General features: G+C 36.2%; 2 protein-coding genes and 1 pseudogene across 2 annotated transcripts; all 3 read left to right on the forward strand.

Moving 5' to 3' along the window:
* Nucleotides 1-844: 844 nt before the first annotated feature.
* Nucleotides 845-12,462, forward strand: LOC127653774 (GDH/6PGL endoplasmic bifunctional protein-like; annotated as a pseudogene).
* Nucleotides 12,463-19,264: 6,802 nt separating this feature from the next.
* rbp7b (retinol binding protein 7b, cellular) lies at nucleotides 19,265-20,737 on the forward strand. The gene is made up of 4 exons (XM_052141505.1): nucleotides 19,265-19,528; nucleotides 19,723-19,901; nucleotides 20,076-20,177; nucleotides 20,283-20,737. Exons 1-4 carry the CDS (start codon nucleotides 19,456-19,458, stop codon nucleotides 20,334-20,336), a joined length of 408 nt encoding a protein of 135 aa, XP_051997465.1. The 5' UTR covers nucleotides 19,265-19,455; the 3' UTR covers nucleotides 20,337-20,737.
* Nucleotides 20,738-21,152: 415 nt separating this feature from the next.
* cenps (centromere protein S) lies at nucleotides 21,153-24,197 on the forward strand. Its single transcript, XM_052141506.1, has 5 exons — nucleotides 21,153-21,252; nucleotides 21,384-21,507; nucleotides 21,587-21,620; nucleotides 21,745-21,811; nucleotides 24,032-24,197. Exons 1-5 carry the CDS (start codon nucleotides 21,226-21,228, stop codon nucleotides 24,131-24,133), a joined length of 354 nt encoding a protein of 117 aa, XP_051997466.1. The 5' UTR covers nucleotides 21,153-21,225; the 3' UTR covers nucleotides 24,134-24,197.
* Nucleotides 24,198-25,211: the final 1,014 nt, after the last annotated feature.

The following is a 25,211-nucleotide window of genomic DNA, read 5'->3' on the forward strand; positions in this document are numbered from 1 at the left end:
CTGTAGTCCTCATCTCATGTGTGTGCTAATGATTTTATACATAAGTTTCAAAATTACTATTCATTTCTTTAGGAGTAAAACTTTTTTAATCTGTAAAAAATTAGTGCAACATTAAATTATAGTAAGGTTTGGGCGAGGGGTTAGCTTTTATGGTTTGGTTTAGGTTAGGGTGAGGGGTTAAAATTTGTATTTTTTTAACATATATGTCTTTATTTGATTAGACTGCCAGAAGTTAAGTCATTTTATCTCAAAATTGGATTTAAATTGCAATATGAACATTGTAAATTCCATAATTTAGTTCCAAGACTGCATGCTACTTGCTAAATTAAAAATACAGTTCAATGAGGTTATGAGACAACAATTTGGCATCACTTATTGCTGCATATATAATGTATTCTGTTTCACAAACTATTTTTAAAGAATAGTAAGCAGTATACAGTGTATACTGCACGGTATTCAGTAAGTATAATAAGATGGAATTTTATTGTGAATATAGACTGTGGGGCAACCAGTTGGACACAAACAATAAACTGAAAGCGACCAGCTTATAAATAATGCACTTTTTCTAATGTATTTGCTTGTATATGTATAAGAGAGAACCTAATGCTTAAACAAAGAAAACACTTGTTTATCATGCCAGAGAGCTTCTTTTAAATATCGAGTATGCTTGTTAGTTTTTAAAGCAAGTGCACGGCCACACAAAATGGATGATTAATTACTTTACTCTGTGTGGCGTGTAAGCACAAGACACTTATGTTCAGAGGAACATTTGTCTTCAACAAATAAGAAGCTAGAGCCATTGAGATGCCCTCACAGTGCAGAGGTCCCTTTTCATTCAAGGGCCATGTGTGGTGCAGGAGGCCTGAATTATCTGCTGCACTCCCATCATCCCCCCTTCTCCCCTCCACCCTGTTCCACACAAACACCATTACAAAGCACTTCACGCCAGGAGGTTGGCCCGTTACTCTGGGGGTCAGGATCTGCAGTGGGACCAGTGCTGCAGGTCATTCAACTCTTCCACCCCTCGCCACCCTCTTGTCACCCTCGTCACCAGTTCTCGCCGAAAACGCAAATACAGAGGCGGCCCTCCGCTGTGGGTTCCGCTGAATCTGTCTGCCCTTCAAAAGCTTTGTTAATAGTCCCGACTGATCCCTTAACCCGGGGTGAAGGGATTGCTGTCGTGGGATATGTGCCAGTGACATATGGCGAGATGTTAACACATTATTAATGCAAAGTTAACAAAATCATTCATGGCCATAAATTGATTTTATATGTATAAGTACACAATTAAATAAATATAAATCATTTTAATTGTCACAGTCTAAGTACTTCTCACTAAAACATATTTGTGGATAATATTTGTTTGATCAGGTATCCAAACAGAAATATAAATTCTGTATGTATACATATACAATATATATATATATTTCTTGATTCATTTTTTTAGAACCACGCAGCTAGTTCAGGCTTGCTGACGTTGGTGTAAAGAGAATTGTTCTTACAAAACTAATTCAGAACTACTTTTAAGAACCATTTCTAACACTAACCCCTAACCCTAACTTGAAAAATGCCTGAAAGGTAGGCCTATAGCCAAAAAAATATATTATCTCATTGATTACTCTCCTCATGCCATACATGATGTGTATGACTTTTCTTCTTTCTTCTGTAGAAAACACAAATTAAACATTTTAGAATAATATCTCAGCTAGTGAATTATGGCCAGAACTTTCAGGTCCAAAAAGCACACAAACGCAGCATAAAATTAATCCAAATGACTTCAGTGGTTAAATCCATGACTTCTGAAGTGATATGATAGGTGTGGGTGAGAAACCCAATTTCTTCTTCTTTTGTTTTTGGCAACTCATATTCTTTCTGACTGATTGACTGTATATAGATAGATAGATAGATAGATAGATAGATAGATAGATAGATAGATAGATAGATAGATAGATAGATAGATAGATAGATAGATAGATAGATAGATAGATAGATAGATAGATAGATAGATAGATAGATAGATAGATAGATAGATAGATAGATAGATAAAGGTCTTGTAAGGGTGTGTGTTGGATTATTCAAGCAAACATAATAAATTCAGTTTCTTTGATCCACTACTTATCTTAACAGTCTTGCAGTATTAAGTTCTTAAGTAGCAGGCAGGGCTTAAAATTCGTCAGTGCATAGACAGAGGAATGATAAATGTAATGTGTACTGGAGAAGAGGCCCAATAAAGAAGATGACACACATTCATATGCATGTGTTTGTGTGCTGAGCTTGATTGGAATGCTGTACTGGAGGAAGAATAAAGGACTTAAGGAGGAACAAAGCACTTGAATCTAAAGGAAGGAAGGCAAGTGGCAGGGTGGCAGTAGGACGGGGGTGATGGAAAGAACGTGGATGGTTGTAAGAAGTGTGGGAGATCTTCAACACAATAAGCCCCCTGGTGCCATAGCCATTCTTACCTCTATCTCTTTTTAACACGCACGCACACACACAACACACGTAACCCCATTGGCAGCACGTTAAGATGGCGACAGCTGAGCTCTCTTATTTTTTTCTGCATGACACTTACACACACACACACACACACACACACACACACACACACGCACACACACACACTCAAAAACTTGCTACACCAGAAACACTTGACACACACACAGGAACTGCTGTCACTTTGTTTACAGTTTACATCTCACTTTGACCTCAACTGGAGATCTTGCTGGGAGGCCTACGCTAGTGTGGTCCCAGCTGTGGGTAAAAGTGTGAGCATGTGTGTGTGCATCTAGGTATAAAATCTGTCAGGCAACTTGCAACATTTATAAGTTGAATACAACGTTCCTTACTGTTTTGAAAGGCATATAACAGCATATGACATTATATAATACATTATCAAATAATATGACTAAGAATGGTTCAGAAGAAGTGTACCAATGATTTAAAGGAATGTCCCAGGTTCAATACAAGTTAAAGGGATAGTTCACCCAAAAAAATATCATCATTTACTCACCCTCATGCCATCCCTGATGTGTATGACCTTCTTCTGCAGAACACAAATTATAAGAATATATTTAGAAGAATATTTCAGCTCTGTAGGTCCATAAAATGCAAGTGAATGAGTGCCAACATTTTGACACTAAAAAAAGCACATAAAGGCATCATAAAAGTAATCAATATGACTGTTTTATTCCATATCTTCAGAAGTGATATCATAGGTCCGACAGATCAATATTTAGGTATATTTTTCCCCTATAAATTCCTCTAGCTGCCCAGTAGGGGGTGATGTGCACAAATAATGTGAACCACCAAAAACACAAGAAGAAGAATGTGAAAGTGGAGGTTGTCTGAGCAGGGAGGATACTTTATAGTATAAACTATAAACTAAAGCACATAACTGTTAATCAGAAGGTCACTGGTTCGATCCCCACTGCCACCACCATTGTGTTCTTGAGCAAGGCACTTAACTCCAGGTTGCTCCGGGGGAATTGTCCCTGTAATAAGTGCACTGTAAGTCACTTTGGATAAAAACAAAATAGATGTGAATATATTGGAAAATATAATATGATATATGAAACAATATATTTTCAGATATGGGAATCTAGTGCTTATATTTGTCAATATTATGCAATATAAGCATGAAACATGTATGGCTATATATATATATATATATATATATATATATATATATATATATATATATATATATATATATATATATATAATAGCAGTAACCATACAAAAACTGTACTGTAGCTTTATTGAAACCCTCAAATCATTTATCTTTCATTAGTAAACGCATGGGTTTACATACAGCATTACATGTCTCAAAAATATATTCCCAATATGCCTACAAAGGTCCCCAGTTCTTTACAGATTCAGACATTTAATACATATGGGTATATGTTACAGAATATATTTCTCTCAGATGTGTGTATATATATATATATATATGTTCCCATGTATGTTTTAAAATATAGTGCATATATGTTCAAATATATGTATACTCAATATAGATATATTTAAATATAGACATATTTGTAACATATATATATATATATATATATATATATATATATATATATATATATATATATATATATATATATATATTACAGTATATATATATATATTACAGTATATATTTCCTCAGAATTTTGTAAATATATTTCTCATTCATATTCCCATATAAATGTGACTATATGTACAACATATATGTTAAAATATATTTAAGAACACACTACCAATTTGTATCACATGCACATCTATATATTATTGAATATAAAATGACATATATTACAATATAGGAAATGTATTGTCATATATTTCACAATATATGAAAATCGGCAATTCCTTATGTATTACTTAGTATATTTGAATATATTAACACAATGTATTATTCAATATAATTATGAATATACTGAAATTATTTAATGTAGTCAGCCTTAATATATAAGGAAATATATTTTCTTTGTGTAAGGGGTGGCTTGTCACCTGGAAACAAGCCACTGCAAAATTCATAAAGACGGATAAACAGATTCAATGTGTGCCAGTGACTATTGCCACAATATAAAATATGAAACAAGAAATGTTATCTGTTTCTGGCTCCTTGCAGCTTTGATGTTGTATACCAATTGTGGCTACATTTATGAAACACTAGCAGAACTAATTTACCAGTTTTATGAACATCTACCGAATCTACAGGAATGAGTTCTGTTTCTTGAATGAGGCCCATGTTTGTTTTTATAGCTGGAAATTTGCATCTTTATTTGTCATATTTGAATTCTGATTTATCGTTATTTTATGGGATTGTAATATGATATTACAAGAGAGGCCTTTAAAGGGGCTGGTGCCCCTGGGGATTCGCAGGACCATAATCCTCCTTAGATAGGCGTAGGAGAGGAATCAGATCCTTCACCAGGCCTTTAACTTCAAAGCTCTGATTGATTTTCCTAATGTGTTTTTAATCTCAGCTCTTAAGGTCCTTAACAACAGAATTGGAGTCAAGACCTGAGATCCAGATGCAGACCAATAACCCAGGCCATGATCAACACCAAACCCCATCAGACCCAGACCCAGAGTAGATCCCTCAAGGCCCAAGACCTAACCCCAAGATCCAGACTCAAATCAAGTATCGAAGTATCAGGCTGTCCATTTAATATTAAGAAAATGTTGAATTCATGTTGCTCACAGAGGCAGTTTTTTCAGAGCTATTGAATTATGTTGACAAGTTCGTTGGTCGTTAAACGGATCTGATCAACCATTATTACTACATTTAGTGCGATATCCAGGGTTGGGGAGAAACGGAATACATGTAATGGTATAACGTATTTAAAATATAAAAATGCATTCCACTACAGTTACAATTTAAATCATAATTAAAATAGTTACAATTAAAAATATATTTTGATTACTGAAGTGATTACTTTGCATTTTATTGTCATTTGTTTAATTTAATATTTAGTCCTTTCAGTTGGAAAACTTTTATACATATAAATGATGCAATACAAAGTGCATTTGAACAGCGGTGAAACAATTTCTTATGATGTGTCACATTCATACGAACAGACAGAGAAGTAAGTTTGAAGTAAGTTTGGAGCAGAAGAAATAGAAATAAACCTTGTGTAAATTGTCAGCTTTACGCTAAGCTAAAATGCTATTTCTAGCCATTTTAAATGCACACGTTACCAGGCACAATCATATTTTTTTAATCAAGAATATTCATGTTGGATCATAATGTCTTTTCTAGTAAGACCTTTGATATTAGGGCCAAAATCATATTCTTGATAATAATTTTTGTATTGTTTTCCTGTAAAAATATATTTTTTAAATCCTTATAACAAGATCAATTTAACTGAACTTGTTTTAGAAACAACACTGCATAAGAACAATCTACCAGTGCTGAAGAAGTAATCCAAAGTGTTTAGAATACGTTACTGACCTTGAGTAGTCTAATGGAATACATTAAATATTACATTTTACAGCATGTATTCTGTAATCTGTAGTGGAATACATTTCAAAAGTAACCCTCCCAACCCTGGTGATATCTCAAATTTAATACTTCATCAATTTTATGCTTGATTTGTTTATTTTTGATTCCTTGCTAGAAGAGAATGTGTGCTTTAAAAACAGGGTCAGAAAGATTGAAACTTTCTTCATGGGGAGAGTTAATATACTATGTGAGATTGACTCTTGAATTGCCTTTGCCTAACACTATCTCTCCCTAAAGAAAAATTGGAAATGTGCTTCAAGCAGACTATAGACACATGTACACATAGATAAGAATGTTCTCATCTCTCTTACGTTAGATAGATGAAAACTCACTACTCAATATATTGTGAAATCAGTGGTATAAGAGGGCACAGACTTTCTTATCTGTAGGTTTGTATTGTGTGATTAAAAAAGGTTTTGGTGTATACAGGTGCATCTCAAAAAACATAATATAGTGGAAAAGTGATTTTTTTTCCCATTATTTAATTCAAAAGTGGAACTTTCATATATTCTAGATTCATTACACATAAAGTGAAATATTTCAAGCCTTTTTATTATTTGCTTTTCATTTGGAAATCACAGGCCCCAGAGTCTGGAGGAAGAGTGGAGATGCACAGAATCCAAATTGTATGAAGTCCAGTATGAAGTTTCCACAGTCAGTGATGATTTGGGGTGCCATGTCATCTGCTGGTGTTGGTCCCCTGTGTTTTCTCAAGTCGAGAGTCAATGCAGCCGTCTACCAGGAGATTTTAGAGCACTTCATGCTCCATCTTCTGACAAGCTTTATGGAGATGCTGATTTCAGTTCCAGCAGGACTTGGCACCTGTCCACAGTGCCAAAACTACTAGTAACTGGTTTGCTGATCATGGTATTATTGTGCTTGATTGGCCAGCCAACTCGCCTGACCTGAACCCTACAGAGAATCTATGGGGTATTGTCAAGAGGAAAATGAGAGACACCAGACCCAACAATACTGACGAGTTGAAGGCTGTTATCAAAGCAACCTGGGCTTCCATAATACCTCAGCAGTGCCACAGGCTGATTGCCTCCATGCCACACTGCATTAATGCAGTAATTTGTGCAAAAGGAGCCCAGACCAAGTATTGAGTGCATAAATGTACTTTTTTTTTTTTACCTGTAGAATTTTTGTATTTATAGTATATTCATATTTATATGACAGCAAGCATCAATTTATATATGAAGCCAGACTTTCCACAACATATTGGCAAATATCGCCCCCATCTGGTCAACACACCGACTCCTTGTAAAACAAACAACAGTGGATTTTCAATACATGAAAACTTTGGATAGTCAATTCGATAAAAAAAATATATATATATATAAATACACACACACACATGAAACATATGTTCATCATATTCAACATGGACAATATTACATTAAACATATAGACAGCGTTCGGTCTGAAAACGGGTCTGTCAAAGAATACGATTGATTTAAATGTTTTTTTTTTCACAGTACCAGCTTGTTTTAACAAGAGGTGAATCAGGAATATCAACAGTCAACAAAAATGAACTTTTTGTTATGTATTTTCACTCAGGGTGCTGATATCATACATATAATTTGAAATTTAAGATGATATAGGCCTATATATTATTTGCCTGTGTTCAAGCTTGTATTAGCTCAGGTGCTTGTCAGGACCATACTTTCTGGTGTATGCTATTTTCTCATAATAGCCTAATGTTTTTGTGCCTAAACAAAGTATTTTCTCCTATTATTTAAAACGTAGGCCTATACTTCTCGCCAGAGTTTATTTATGTATTTTGTAACCAATTTAAATATGGTTGAGTTGCACATTTCTTTCTATCTTTCTATCTTTCTATCTATCTATCTATCTATCTATCTCTATCTATCTATCTATCTATCTAGATATCTGCGGTGTAAATCAGACGTTTCATCAGGATACGATCTTATATAGATTCTCTTGGCCTGAGATCCGATATTTGCCAATACTTCAAAGTTGCCGCTCTTTGATTCGATTCGATTCAGGGCCCTACTATTGATAATGCAATATTATGGGCCTATTTTACATAATCAATTAATTTTTTTTTCCCCCTCAAATGCAACCAAAATATAATTTGAATATTTTATTGAACTCTCTGAAAAGTGAAAATGTTGTATCCACATTGGGACATCCACAGCAAAAGAAGGTACTTAAAAAATTATACAGATAATAATATAAAAAAATATCATCACATGGGGGCCAGAGTAGTGAGTATTGATGCTGACTACCACCCCTGGAGTCACAAGTTCGAATCCAGGGTGTGCTGGGTGACTCTATCCAGGTCTCCTAACCAACCAAACTGACATGGTTGCTAGGGAGGGTAGAGTCACATGGGGTAACCTCCTCATGGTCGCTATAGCGTGTGGTTCTCGCTCTTGGTGGGGTACAAGGTAAATTGTGCGTTGTCCTCCACACGCGCTACGTCTCCGCGGTAACACGCTCAACAAGCCACGATATAAGATGTGTGGTTGACGGTCTCAGAAGGCGGGGAAAACGAGATTCATCCTCCGCCACCCGGATTGAGGCGAGTCACTATGCCACCATGAGGAATTAGAGCGCATTGGGAATTGGGCATTCGAAAATGGGAGAAAAATAACGTCTCACACACAAGTGATCATCAGTCATTTGATTACAGCTTATTTTTCAGTTGAATCCAATTCAAAGGAACTTACATACTTATGACTTGTTTCCAACTATCCGTGATTTTCTTGGATACAACTTCCGCAGTTGTAATGAAAAATTCTGTTACAGTTAACTGGTATAAATGTTAGTAAGGGTGTTGATATGTAGATGTGTAAAATCTTATAACTGATGCTGCTGGGGAGCAGGTGTTTCTCTTTCCCTCGTTTGTTGAACTGCTCCACGGTACTTTTAAATAGCAAATTGTCATGTAAAATTCAAATGGGTTGGAAGCTTGTATTAATCACGCATTTGAGTCGCTGCGTTTGTCACGAGAGTTCACATTTTAAGGAGCGCCCAGTTGACGTGCTCGCACTGATCCTGTCACTGATAAAATTAGTTAAAGATAATGAATTATTTTAATACATAATTTTAAAAGTTATTTAAACTAGGTTAATGAATATAAATATGTGATATATATATATATGTGTGTGTGTGTGTGTGTGTGTATATATATTTATTATTACTGTCTTAGTCTTAGGCACATTAGATGTTTTACAAAAGCATTTGTCTTAAGATGGTTATTTATATCTTCAGCTTTATTGTGTCAATAGGAAATATGTTTACTGGACTTTGTATGACATTAAGTGATAAATGAAAAACTATTTAAGCACATAACTACTCGCAGGGTTGGTGGTTCGATTCCTGGCCCACAAGACTCCACATGCCAAAGTGTCCTTGGGCAAGACATTGAACCCCAAGTTGCTCTCAATGGCAGGCTAGCGCCTTGCATGGCAGCTCTGTCATCATTGGTGTGTGTGTGTGTGTGTGTGTGTGTGTATGAATGGGTGAATGAGTCAGTGTTACAGACACACCCTCAAATTATTTTATATTCTAAAGGCTAAGGTGCTTGGCATTAAAATGCTTAGGATAATATGGAAGCTGCTATTAATGGCCATCATATACTGGCAGATAGGCCACACAGAAATAAATCAAAACCAAGCAATGTCTTGGGCATATGTCTGTGGTAACTGTGGGTGGAACTGGTGACTTGGCTAGGAAATACCTGTGGCAGGGCTTTTTCCAGCTCTATGCTGACCAGGTAGTCAAAGGACCACCTTCTCATTTTACAGTGGGGGGCCTTTCGCCGGCCGAGAAGGGTACCCCGGTGCTGTTTAGGATCTTGAAGGAGCTGGTTTGCCTTTGGAGCTGTCTGCAAAGCGCTGTGTGTTGATCAAAGAGCAGTTCCTGCATCTGGCCCAGTATCATCAGCTGAAGAGTTCTGAGGACTATGACAAGCTGAGCCAGCAGATCAAACAGCAGGAAGAACAGGAAGGTATGTGGAAGCAGGGAGGCTCTTCTACTTGTTCATATGCAAACATTGCTGACAAGATCAACAACTTCCCGACCCTCACACAAAGCATGGCTGATGGTGATACTGGAGAAGCCATTTTGACATGATTTTGGAAGCACCCAGTTCCTTTCAAAACAACTTTCAGGCAAGCTAAGTGAGGAGGAGATGTACAGGATTGACCAATATTTAGGGAAGCAGTTACAAAGCGGTTTAATAAACCAGCCTGGTCTCATGAAAATTACGTAGCTGAGGAGGTTAAGGTTAATGCTCTGTTGAGTTTTAAATAAACAAAACCAACCTCCCCATCCTAAACCTTAAACCTAACCAGTAGTGTCATAAAAGCAATTGCTAAAGCAACCACAAATTATTTTGCATGATTCCATGAGACCAGATTGTTTTAAAACACTTTCACATATTTATGTAGAAGCAGTAAGTAATGAATGACAGCTCTTTGTGCCCCAAAGGTTGTCTCTAAAATTTAGAAATTTAGAAAAGAGAATAAGATACATCTGGACCCTATCTGGAACAAGCACCATATTGAGAGAATATAAATTGTATTAAAGGAAACCTTGGATTCCAAAGATACTGAATTCCTCACAAGTGAAAGCTAATTTTGAAAAATTATATTTTCTCTAAACAGCTTCTTTGCATTTGCATTGCTTTTTGATGTGCTCATAAAGGTCTGGACAAACATATGTTGGAAATATAGGAAAGGTACAACCATATGCCTATTGGTAATATAATGTATTTACAGGGCGGATACAATTTTATGAGCCATATGGCGTCATAAGGGATGTGCTTCAGAATCACCTTACAGAAGTCATGAGCCTTATGTTGATGAACCTTCCTGCAAATCTATCTGACTACTAGAAAAAAAATTCTGTTTCTTGGCATCCCTTCAGCACATGGATAGAAGCAATGCAGTTATAGGCCAGTACCAAGCATACAGTGGAAAAGTTCAGGAAGAGCTTAATAAAACAAAGGATTACTTAAGCCTTACCCCCACATTTGCTGGGAAGCAGGGCTGGACTGGGAAGAGAATTCAACTGGGGGGGTTGGGCTTCGCAGCAGTATTTTGTGGTCTGTTCTGCATAACGCGGCGGCTCATTTTTGCTTATTGTGGCCAATTCGGCACATTTTGCGGCCGATCCACCGGCCTGCTTGTTTCTCCCGCTGGGAAGTCAAGCTTTTTAGTTTTCTAACTGATTCATTTGGGCTTGAAAACATTGAAGACATGCTTGTGTTGATGATAGTTGTGTTTACAGGTTTTGTCATTCATGTCGACAATGCACAGTTCGAAAGCATCCCGTTTTTATGACCTCAGGCAAGAACCTTGATGAACGTGTTGCATATGCTCCTGTTCTCTTCAGGAGTGAAACATTTTGCATCCAGGATCCCAACAATTTTCAGTGCAAACCTAAACAGATTATATTTTTTCTGAGTCATGGGAACCTTCAGCACCCGGCGATTCTTGTCAGCAAAAATCTCTTCAAACCTGACCTGGTGAGCAGCAATTGGAAACAGATCACAGAGTACAAAGATGTGAATGTTTTGGGGTTACCACTCAATGATTATTACATCCAGTCACCAATCGTACCTAGAGAGGCTTATTGCGAGCTCCCCTCACATGTATTCATTGGACGCAAAGACAGCTTTATCAGTTCAGAGGGACTCCTTGCTTCATGGGCATTCTGGGCTCCACTTCTCGACAGCTGTGCTCAGGTCTTTCCTAGGCTATACCCTGGTGGTGTAGCCAATGACAACCTGCTGAACTTTCAACTGCGCGGCCATCAAGTTGCCTTTAGCCATGAAGCTATGGTCAATGTGATCAAACCAGGTGCACAGGAGAACTTTCAGGTGATGCAAGGGAAGTTCCGTAGTTGCGATATGGGGTATGCATAGGAACAGGAATTGGTGGAACGGTTGGCCTCTGATCTTTTGCTGACAGCTGAAGAGGCCATTCGTGAAGGAGGTCAGTTACACCTTGCTTTGTCTGGCGGCTCCAGCCCAGAGACATTACACCATGCACTTGCCCTGAACCTTTACATCTTTCGCATACCCTACTTTAATATCACCCCATGCCAGTGCACCTTAATATGCGATTATGTGTGGAGGAGGATGGTGGTCCTATATTGTATGAAAAAGAAATCAAGCAATTTGTCTATGACTCTGGGTTCCAATACATCCTACTCACTGTGGGTCATGATGGCCACACCGCCTCACTGTTCCAGGACACCAAGTTGAACAGTGATGGAGAACGACTGATAATTCTGACAGAAAGACCAATTAAGCTCACAAGAGGATGAGTCTCACTTTTACAGCCATCAATAGTGCTCAAAGGATAGGTGTTTTAGTTATGGGAAAAGGTAAGCATGAACTTGTCACTCAGCTCAGCCAAATTAAGGGGGAATCATACAAGTATCCCATAACCAAAGTACAGCCAAAGACTATGTATTTTGACTATGATGCATTATAAAGATAAGTGCCATAAAGATTGATAAAAATCAGTATAGAAAAATGAAGACACCTTCACATTGAATGCTGCATTTCAAAATATTTTCATTTGAAGCTTCAGTTTGTCTTTAAATGTAGTGTGATGACTTTTAAATTGTTTGAGCAGTTGGAAAGGAGAGGATTTGTGTAGGAGTTATTTCAATGCTGTGATACTGACTTTTGAAACTGAAAATTGTACTGTTTTTGCAATGGATTGCCTTCAAAATTATTGTGTATTTGAAATCTCAGGAATATTTGTATCCTACAGAAAGGTTTTTTTAACATGCTAATTCAAGTTATGTTTCTAAAGTACATTCACAAGATTAGACTTTACCATTTAGACAGCAATAAAATATTAATTCCACACTCAAGCACTTAATCGACATTTAAGACCACAGGGTATATACACTACCGGTCAAAAGTTTTGAAACACTTGGCTGAAATGTTTCTCATGATCTTAAAAGTTTTTTGATCTGAAGGTGTATGCTTTAATGTTTGAAATTAGTGTTGTAGACACAAATATCATTGTGCCACCATATTAATTTCATTATAAAAACTTGGACCAAATAATAAAGAAAAGCAGCCAATAAGCACCCAACATAGATGGGAACTCCTTCAATACGGTTTAAAAAGCATCCCAGTGTGATACCTCAAAACGTTGGTTGACATTCAAACCCAAAAACAAATCTAATTCAAATATATGTGGAAACTTAATTGTAAAAAAAAAAAACATTCAATGCAAAAATAACTCCACTGAATATCATATACATGTAGTTTACAATAAATGAATAGCATTCTGCTTTTCTATTTACCTCATCCCTTGCAAGTCAGTATTGTAGGGGTGTATCAGAATCCACCTTAGCCTGCGCCTGTCCACTTGCTCTAACAGATGAGACCATCTAAATAATAAATGTACCAGTATTTTGTGTCAGTAGAAGAACACACAACATGTGGCTCGTGTTTTGTACCAGAAACAAGTATCTCTCAACCAATAGAAAAAGATCTCCTCTGACTTGAAAGAAAGCTGGGTAGAGAAACACAAACTTATATTATATCTGTTAGTGGTTGTGTGAATATCTTAACTGTTGATGTTGTGCAAGCTACCAAAGAAAATACAGTATATACAATTCTGGGGTGGTTTTTGCCTGAGAAAAAGAAAATGTTATTGTACATTCAACATAAAGGAACATCCATCCTTGAAGATTTTACATTCCAAAAAGCCATATTTATTATTGTTATTTTGATTCACACCTACACATTCAGATGCAGTCAAGGTAAGAATGACTGTACAGTGTCCCTCTGTGAATGAGAACACCCCAAATGAGTGGTACATTACCCTGATCCTCTTAGGAACTGGATCGGTCAATATAAGAGCTATAGCTAAACCTTCAGTGGGGAGAGAGTGTTTGATAATCTGTTTTTAAAATTATGACATGGAGAAATAGGGTAAAAACATAATTTCTAAACTGTACTGATTACTATTAATTATTACTTGTTGCTATAAAGAATACAATGAAGACTATTCGATTTTTCAACAGGGCTTTTACAACAGCGTGAGGATTTTGGCCTGTGAACATTATTTCAAAACATTAGACATCCAATGTTGAGAGGAATAGTATATATATATATATATATATATATATATATATATATATATATATATATATATATATATATATATATATATATATATATATATATATATATATGTCAAACCTTATAGGGACACAATGGCACTTGCCTTGTTAAGACATAAAACTGAGGTGCCAGGAAAGCACCACAAAGATGAAAAGAACAATCTCACTGTCGGAGAGAGAAAGAATACTTTTAAAATTGTCATTTTCATTCAAAAAAAAAGAGCAATGTTAGGACCATTATTACTCAGTGTCAATTGCCAGATGGATGGATGGATCGATAGATAGATCAAGATCATTCTGTGTACATTGGGTTAAATGAAATAGCACCTCCCAGTGGTTAGTCTGAGTACCATTTCAGAGTTTTGAAGTTCTGGATCAAATAAATGTTATTACTTAGATATAAAAATGTAGTCTAGGCCTTCATGCAAAGAGCTAGAGGTCACAATGACACAGCATGGACGAGCACAGCACACATCAAAGGGTACTACATTCAAAACCTTCAGATTATCACAAAGTGTAAAACACCACAGGCAAGAGAAAGGAATTGGCTGGTTTTTATGGCTCTAACCATGTAACCACATAATTAGAATTTTGAGGTCCAAATGGTTAGGAGGTGGATCTTGCCAATACCCCCATATGAAAATGAATTCCTTAGAACAATAATTTAATATCTTTTACATACCCTTTTTAATTAGTTTTACTTGAACATATCAATTGTTTAAACGAGTAGTTCAATCTACATACAATTTCTGTCATCAATAACTCGAAACCCACATTGTTCCAAACCCATATTTTCAGCAAATAACAATTTATAAATAACAATATCAGGATGTTTATCACACAGAAGAATTAGCACACGAAATATAGTGCAAGATGTACAGGCTAATTTAATGGTGTTTTTTTGTTGTATTTATTTATTTATTTATTTTTGTACTCTTTGAAGATTGACAACCCCAGTCCCCATTCACTTTCACTGTTTGGAAAAGAGTAGCCTGGACATATTGCCTTTTGTAAAATAATTGTAAAGAGCATTACATCAAGGACATTTTTTTGCCGGTAAAACGTATAGATGGAAATATTTTCATTTTTGGTGAACTTAAAGAATCGACAATTGCAAAACCCTTATCAAGCACTAATCTGACTACACGATGAATGCATCTATGGAGCCTCAATGTCTATGGTGTTACAGCTCTGTGCTACAGCTGTCTATGTTAAAGCTCTGCTCTAAAGCATCTCCCAGAGGATAATTTCGAGAAAAGATAGTTGACTGGATGAGAACATCTGTCATTATCACACCATTTTGGAAAAAAATATCTAGTATAAATATTATATATATATATATATATATATATATATATACACATACATACATACATACTGGACCAACTTGACACTCCACAACTTTGTGTGGTCTGAGGTCTGATGAAGATGGCGTCGTTGTGAGTGGCTTGCTGTCAAATTCATGGTCTAGTCCCTAGTTTGTTCGTTTTACTTTGTTTTTTGTTTTATTTAACTCATCTATATTGGTCTATGACAAATCAACTCTTTTAAGCTTGCAAACCAGTGCAAACGATCTGCTCTATCAAGCGCAAAATGGCTCATATCACTCAGCTCCTCCTTTTCTGCTGTCGATACCTGGTTACCTGCACCACTGGCCATGTTCTCTACCGGCGAGGAAGCGTAAGAAGAAACGCGGGAGACAAGGTGGTCTTGCTGTCAAGCTAAAGCGCTATTTGGCTCAACAACGTGAGTCTTGCTCTTCTCTGGGTCTCCATCTGAGGGGCTTTGTTGGCAATTACTTCATTCACTGGCACTCTATGGATCCAGAATGAAAATGAAACATTTCACTAAATCCGGCTGCAGCTGCTCCGCTCCCTGTATACAGCTCGCACTGTGTCTACCGTGGAGGAGTTTGTTCGAGCTATCTTCATACACTTCTTGGGTGCGGCAGTTTAAGAAGTCGACTGATAACTCGCCTCGGCTAAGGATGTCGTTGCTTAATGCCAGATCAGTGGTAAATAAGACTTATTAATGACTTTTTCTCTCCGTGGGAGTTGGATTTTTTATTAATTTCTGAAACTTGGCTTACTACTGGGGACATAAGCCCATTCTCTGAACTTCTACCCCCAAATTGTTTGTTTTTTAATTCACCTCGTACAACGGGATGCGGTGGGGACTGGTCTGTATTTTTAAAGATAGATTTTCTTGCCGCCCACTTATGGATTATGACTATAGGAGGTTTGAGTTGCAGCTGTTGCAGCTGGATCTGAATTGCCCACTCTTGGTTACTCTGATATACCACCCCCTAAGCACAACATAGACTTTTTAAATGAGTTTGCAGACTTCTTGGGGAATACCGAAATACAATAAACTGTTAATTCTTGGAGATTTCAATGTTCATGTATGTTGCACAGCAGACCCATTAGCTAAAGATGTCATTACTCTGATTAATCCATTTGATTTAGAACATCGTGTGAATGTCCCTACTCATCAGCTTGGACCTGGTTTTATCATATGGTATTTCTCCTTATGATTTTGAGGTATATATGATAATGGGTTTTCAGACCATAAATCTGTGATATTGTCTGTTCCTTGGGTATCTAATACTTCAAAAGCCACTAAATATGTCCGTCAATCTCATTTAATTACCTCAACCACTAGCAAAGCTTTTTGTGATACTATTCAATCAGTGGAGATCAGTCAATTGGATCTGAGTGCTGAGGAGCTTCTACTTAGGCTAAATTCTATATGTCTAAATGTTTTAGACTCACTGGATCCTGTTAAGACTTTAAAACTTAAACCTAGATCTGAGCCTTAGATTGACGATAACATACTTTGAGGCAAATCTATAGAAGAGCGGAGCGTAAGTGGAAAAAGTACAGGCTCCAGATTTCCTTTGAAATATTTAGTGATTCTTTATCCAAAGTCCAGGTATTTTGCGGAAATCATTAACAAGAATTACCATAGACCCAAAACTCTTTTTTATTGCTGTTGTTAATCCAACAGTTTGTGAGTACCCAGCTGTGTCAAAAATGTGTGTGAGGAGTTTCTTAGATTTTTTGTTAATAAGATAAATTATATCAGATTGGTGATATCTCCCCTGTTTTTGATCCTTCCATTCCCTCTGTTAATACTGCTGAGTTCAGTCAGTTTGAACCTATCTCTTTTATAAATCTTCAAGAAATTGTGGGTCAGTTAAAGCCATCAGGCTCCACCATTGATGGTATTCCTCTATTTTTCCTGAAACAAGTTTCTGATACAGTGGGTCCCTACTTTTTGAATAATATAAATCGATGTTTTGAAACTATACCTGATGTGTTAAAATATGCTACAGTTTATCCTTTGCTGAAGAGACCGAACTTAGACCCTACTGTTTTAGCAAATTTTAGACCTATTTCTAATCTGTCTTTTATTACAAAGATTTTAGAGAAAATTATTTTACAACAACTGCAGAATTTAGATGAAAATAAGATATTTGAGGTTTTTCAATTGGGTTTTAGAAAACACCACTCGAGAGAGACTGCACTTTTGAAGGTTTTAAATGATATTTTACTAACTGGCGACATTGGGGACTTTGCTGTGCTTGTGCTGCTAGACTTGAGTGCTGCTTTCGATACAGTGGACCATGCTGATCTTCTTGCTCGCTTGGAGCACTGTGCTAGAATAAAAGGAAGTGCACTTAAATGGTTTAAATCATATCTTTCTAATAGAAGTTTTAAAGTTAACGTTGGTGAACATTCATCTGTCAGATCCTCTTTCGTGTGGTATGCCCCAGGTTTCTCTCTTAGCTCCCATTCTTTTTTCATTATATATGCTTCCATTGGGTTCTATCTTTAGGAAGCATGGGCTGTCGTTCCATTGCTATGCTGATGACACTCAAATCTATCTACCCTTAAAAAAAAGGTCCTGATGGCTTGGAAGCACTTATGATTTGTTTATTTGATTTGAAGCCTTGGTTGTCCTTAAATTTTCTTAATTTTAATGAGAGTAAAATTGAAATAATAATGTTTGGTCTGTCGGATTCTTTCAGTACTCCCAAAATAAATCTCAGTGATTTATCATTTTCTGTGAAGTCTTGGGTTAAAGATCTGGGTGTGGTTTTTGATGATGGTCTGAAATTTGACAAACAGATAAACACAGTGGTTAAATCATGTTTCTTTCAGCTTCGACTACTAGCAAAAGTTAAATCTATTCTGTCTAGTAAAAATTTTGAAACAGTAATTCATGCCTTTATTACATCGAGGCTGGATTACTGTAACTCACTGTATTTCGGGATTAGCAAATCAGCTTTATCCCGCTTCCAGATAGTTCAAAAATGCAGCTGCAAGACTTTTAACTATACTAAAAAACTAGATCACATTGCGCCGGTGTTACGGTCCTTGCATTGATTGCCTGTGCGAGATAGATTACATTTCAAAATTCTTCTTTTAGTTTTTAAATCTTTAAATGGTTTGGCTCCTCTTTATCGTTCAGATTTACTGACTGAATATTGTCCCATTTTTTTCTCTCCGGTCGTCCAACCAGATATTGTTGTACATCCCGAAGTCGAAGCTGAAATGTAGGGGTGGCAGCTACTTTTCAATAGCTGCAACCAGATTGTGGAATGCTCTGCCCCTCTGTATTAGATCTGTACCATCACAATCTGTTTTTTAAATCTAAGCTAAAAGCCTATCTCTTTGATTTGGCATTTAACCAATGACAACGTTTTATTGCACTGTATTTTGATAATGATACTGTATTGTGTAATTGTTCTGTTCATTATTGTGCAGCACATTGGTCAACTCTGGTAGTGTTTAATGGTGCTATATAAATAAAATTGACATATTATATATTTTATTTATATATATATATAATAATAATAAAAGACACCAAAAATACACCAACCATTATTATGCTGTCGATAACAAGTTCTTCAAAGCCATTGCATTGTTAATGGACGTTTGGCCCAGATAATGAAACAAAACCATTTCAAGCAATTTTCGAAATCTCTGACATACTATTTCCAAAGTATGTATGATATTAGTCAACTGCCAAAGCAACATGTGCCTTTCGAGTTACACTGTTCTCTTTCAGTCCCCAAGAGACATGTACGCAATAAGTATTTAAAAGTTTTGTTCCGCCTCAGAGAACAGCCCCACTCACCATGCTTCTAAAATAGCTTTTGTGTGCAAGGAATCACCCCTGCTCCACATTACTAAACAAAGACCCATTGAAATACGACACATCACATCTGTTTCTCTCATTACCATACATATACACTTAAATTCCATCATCTAGGTTCAAACAGAAGGTAGAACTGAGAGAAAGTGACACTTAACACTTTGGGAAAATCCTTAAGAATGCCTGCAAACTACAGTGGAACGTGGGACATAGTGGAAAATGAAAATTTAGAAGCTTACATGGTGGCCCTTGGTGAGTAATATTTTTCATTCAGAGTCTACTAACTAATCACACTTATTTGTTTGGTTTCAAATATTATACCTCATATAAATGGTTAGTAGCAATATTTCTCTTAAAATGTCATTTTTAGCCATTTCAATTTTTGGAGTGGTATTGTGGGCATTTTTACTAGAAATTGGTATTTCATCTAACTCATTGTAAAACAGGAATTGATTTCGCCACACGGAAGATGGCAGGGATGTTAAAGCCACAGAAGATTATTGAGCAAGACGGAGACTCTTTCACCATTAAAACGTTAACAACCTTCCGAAATTACTTCTGTACATTCAAAATCGGCGAAGAGTTTGACGAGGTTACTAAAGGGCTGGACAACAGAAAATGCCAGGTCATTCCATATGTATAAACATTTACATAAGCATATACATACAGGGCTATAGGCCAATAAATTGAGGTTTGTCATATTCTGGATAAAGCAGGGTTTTTTTTGGTCAGAACCTGCATTTTAGAGCTCCCTGGGAAGAACTTTAAAAATAAAATACATTTTTTTTTTTTTTTTTAGACAACAGTGAATTGGGACAACGACAAACTTGTGTGTGTTCAGAAAGGAGAGAAAAGGAACAGAGGATGGACACACTGGATAGATGGAGATATTCTATACCTTGTAAGTCAAATATAGGCCTGATAATTCAAGCATGCATGGTATAAATACAATGTGAGTATCAGATGAAATGCAAACCTTATTTTCTCTCCAACGCTCCTTTTTAAGGAACTTAAATGTGAAGACCAGACCTGCAAGCAAACCTACAAAAGAAGAGCTTAATTCATTTTGCTGAAATTAATATTATGCTGAATTTAATACAAATGTCAGTGGTCCCTTTTTGTTATTTTAAAAATAATAATAATAAATTGCACCATTCTAACTATTCAATGTGGCATTGCATGCCAACATTTTTCAAGTGTTTATGAAGATATCAGTAAGATTCAGAAAAGCAGTGGTTATTTATTAAATTTATCTGAATGGTTTTATGATAATATAATAATCTTGAAAGTGTTTTAGAGACTTTTTTTCTCTTTGGTTTGCCAAGTCAGATCAGATTTCAGTCATCCACACATTTTTTTAAGTAGTATGTTAAATTTATATTTATGAATTTGGCAGACGCTTCTATCCAGAGTGACTTACAATGCATAGAATGTTTATATTTGAGCAGTTTGTGTGTGTGTTCCCTGGGAATCGAACCCACGATCTTGGCATTGCTAGAGCCATGCTCTACCAGATAAGGTACCCTACTGCATAAAAAAAAAAAAAAAAAACATATTAAGGAAAAATGGCCAAAGAATCAGTAAAATATAGATATTGATGTACTGTTATATATATAATAATAATAATTATAATAATAAAATATTATATTAAAAATAAATAGCAGAAATGCTTTATCATAAAGAATGCATAATACCTTATTACACCTGTAATTCTAGCCATTATTTACGAGTTTAAGAAAGGAATAGCATGTTGGTATGAGATATTGTAATTAAAAATACTTGGTAAAGAATCATACAAATGTAGAACTCACTTCCACTCCACATCAGTAGTTGGCGCTGATGACATAAACACTGGCAGTACTGTTGCAAAGCGAAGAAAACGTCTTACGCGCAATTTTCAATTGTAAAGGCACTAAATTGAGCAGCTTCTGCATATTTATCTGCTGAAAATGGATGAGGACGAGGCTCAAACGCAGGTAAAAACATTTTAAATTTAATAACCAACTAATGTGTAATGTCTACATACAATACTGTCATATTTCATTTTAAATTCATTATACAGCAGTTTGTGTATACGTTCACACCGAACGGATTTATGTGATTTTAGAGGCTCAAAGCAGCTGTGCATTATACTGTTGGCCTTCTCTGTCAAAACATCGCTGCTGACTGCGAGAAACAAATAACCAAACAGACAATAGCAGCTATTGCTGAGACTACATTCAGACAGTGTGGTAAGATTTAATATTTGGTCTTTAGCCAAACTGAATATGGTATGTCTTTATTCACCCTCGTTTTGTTTCTTACCTTTAGATATATTTGCCAAGGACTTGGAAGCTTTCGCGAGGTAAATTTCAGCTTCGCTTCACGAGAAACAGCGTGTTCATTTGTTAGGTTGTTAATTAGCCACACAATTGACCTTAATTTATACTAAAACTGCCCATGATTATTAACTTTGGATTTCTTCGCAGGCACGCTAAAAGAAACACTGTTACAGTGGATGATGTGAAGCTCACGGCCAGGAGAACCACAGCACTGGTAGATCACCTCAAAAATGTTACCCTTAATTCAGATATTAAAGGAACAGTTCACCCAAATATGAAAATGTTCTCATCATTTACACATACCCAGATGTGTATGACTTTCTTCTGCAGAACACAATTTTTTTTTTTTTTTTTTTAAGAATATGTTCTTAAGATGTATGTCCTGTTGTTGGGCCTAGAGCCTGTAATAAAGTTTAAAGTTTAAATATGTCAGCTATATAGGTTGATACAGAGAATGCAAGTGAATGGTGGCCAGAACTTTGAGGATACAAAAAGCACATACAGGCAGCACATAAGTAATCCATAAAATTCCAGTGGTTTAATCCATGTCATCAGAAGTAATATGCGTGGGAGAGAAACATATTGATGTTTAAGTCCCCTTTTTTTTTTTACAATAAATATCCACCTTTGACCTGCTGGATATGTAGGAAGTATGCAAATCGGCAAAAAACTAAATAATGTTGAAGTGAAACTGGGGATATATTGTAAAAAAGGACTTAAATATTGATCCGTTCTCAACCCCACACCTCTTACATTGCTTCTGAAGACATGGATTTAACCACTGGAGGCAGATGTATAACTTTCATGCTGCCTTTTTGGAGCTTCCAATTTTTGCCCACCATTCACTTCCACTGTATACTGTAGACCTATAGAGGTAAGATAGTCTTCTAAAAATTATTGTTCTGTAGAAGAAAGTCATACACCACTGGGATGGCATGAGGGTGAGTAAATGATGAGAGAATTTACATTTGTGTTAACTATTCCTTTAAAGACATAAATTGTAAATTCTTAACACAGAGCAAAATATGATTTTACCTTAAAACTAAGTGTGCACATAAAATAACACTTTCATTGCTACACAAGTGTCATCAACTGTAGACACTTTTTTTAATGCTTTTTGTGAAACACCGATCAGCCACAACATTAAAACCACCTATCTATTATTGGGTATGTCCCCCTCGTGCTGCCAAAACAGCACCAACCTGCATATCGGAATAGCATTCTGAGATGCTATTCTTCTCACCACAATTGTACAGAGCGGTTATCTGAGTTACCGTAGACTTTGTCAGTTCAAACCAGTCCGGCCATTCTCTGTTGACCTCTCTCATTAACAAGGCATTTCCGTCCACAGAACTGCCCCTCACTGGATGTTGTTTTTTTGTGCTTTTGGCACCATTTGGAGTAAATTCTAGATACTGTTGTGTGTGAAAATCCCAGGAGATCAGCAGTTACAGAAATACTCAAACTAGACTGTCCGGCACCAACAGTCATCCATGCGATTATCTAATCAACCAACCGTGTGGTAGCAGTGCAATGCATAAAACCAGGTAGATACAGGTCAGGAGCTTCAGTTAATGTTCACATCAAACATCAGAATGGGGAATATATTTTATCTCAGTGATTTAGACAGAGGCATGATTGTTGGTGTCCGATGCGCTGGTTTGAGTATTTCTGTAACCACTGATATCCTGGGATTTTCACACACAACAGTCTCTAAAATTTACTTGGAATGGTGCCAAAAACAAAAAAACATCCAGTGAGGGGCAGTTCTGTGGTTGGAAATTCCTTGTTGATTAGAGAGATCAACAGAGAATGGCCAGACTGGTTCAAACTGATGAAGTCTACGGTAACTCCGAAAATCACTCTGTACAATTGTGGTGAGAAGAATAGCATCTCAGAATGCTTTTCTGAGATGCGGGCTGGTGCTGTTTTGGTGGCATGAGGGGGACATACACAGTATTAGGCAGGTGGTTTTAATGTTGTGACTGATTAGTGTATACGTATAAAACTATTAATTCAGTTGGGATGGTGTTGAAGTCAAAATAATTAAACACATGGCCATTTTCTGCATATTGGTGACTTAACACAAATGGCTAACGAAATATGTGTGGACTTCTAATTGAACATGTTTGCAAGTTCTTCTTGCCTTCATGTAACAAAATACTTATATATATGGCCTACCTTGATGTAGGTATTGACATAGATAACACGCAATCCAACATAAGGCTAAAGATCAAAAGGTAATCAGAAGTTTAATATCAAGACAAGCATCACACCAACAGAAGTACTGGTAGGTGGCTGACATAATTTGGTTGTTGTTGCTGTGCTGTTGTGTTGTACAAAGGTTTAGTTGTCCACTATATCTGTTTAAATGCAGATATTCTAGCAAATCAAGATATTTCAGTAATTCTGTGCTGTTCATATACCTCCACAGTACAACTACATTCAGCGGAAAAGTGAAGAGCTGGCTTTGAACAACCAAGAGCTTAAGGAGAAGAGGAAGAATAGCGCTGCCAAGAGGAAGAGTAAAGACTGAAGTGGAGGAGGAAAAAGAGGTTTAAAACTGTTTAGAGAAGATCTATATGTTTTGAGTAAAAAAAAAAAAAAAAATACAAACTACTTTGGTTTGGTGCATGTGAGATTGAATCCTCAAAACACCTTCACATGGGTCACATTAAATACTAAACATTATTTTTTTTTTTTTTTACAGAATTACTCATACATCCAGTTGTATATTTTATTGTAATAAAGAATATGGCAAATATTTTTTCTTTCTTTGGAATATGAAGCAGAATAAAACAGTGCAGATTTGTAATGTGAAAATATTTTAATAGAAACATTTCATACATGGATATTGAATAACCTATACCTGAATTTAAAGAAGTAATCTCACCCAAAAAGAAAATTCTCATTTAACTTACCCTCATGCCATCCCAGGCATGTATGTCCTCTACAGGACAAATGGTGATTTTTAAAGAATATCTCAACTTTTTAGGTCCACAGCACACAATGCAAGTAAATGATGAGCAAAACTTTGAAGATCCAAAAAGCACAAAAAGTATCATAAAATACTCTAGTGGTTTAATCCATATCTTCTGAAGTGAGCTAATTGATTTTTGGGTGTGAACAGACTTTATTTTTTTTTTCACTGAACATCTTGCCATTGCAGTATCTTGACAATCATGATTTAAAGCTTGATTACACTTGTGCTTGAAACATGCATAGTAGAAAGTCATGTGCATCAGGGATCACATGAGGGTGAGCAAATTATGAGAATTTTCATTCTTGGGTGAACTATCTCCAAGTACAATGAGCTACTTTCTTGAAACCAGGGGCCAGATTCACAAAAACATTCAGAAAAAAGTCTGAAGACAAATTAGGTGTTTGTAAGAAAGTTCTTTTGTGCAATATAGTATATTCACCGGTCAGCCATAACATAACATTAAATCCACCTGCCTAATATTGTGGAGGTCCCCCATGTGCCACCAAAACAGCGCCAACCCACATCTTAGAATAGCATTCTGAGATTATATTTCTCTCACCACTATTGCGGTTATCTGAGTTACCGTAGATATTGTCAGTTTGAACAGGACATTCTCTGTTGACCTCTCTTA

This window comes from Xyrauchen texanus, chromosome 13 (assembly GCF_025860055.1).
Source record: "Xyrauchen texanus isolate HMW12.3.18 chromosome 13, RBS_HiC_50CHRs, whole genome shotgun sequence".
Classification (NCBI taxonomy): domain Eukaryota; kingdom Metazoa; phylum Chordata; class Actinopteri; order Cypriniformes; family Catostomidae; genus Xyrauchen; species Xyrauchen texanus.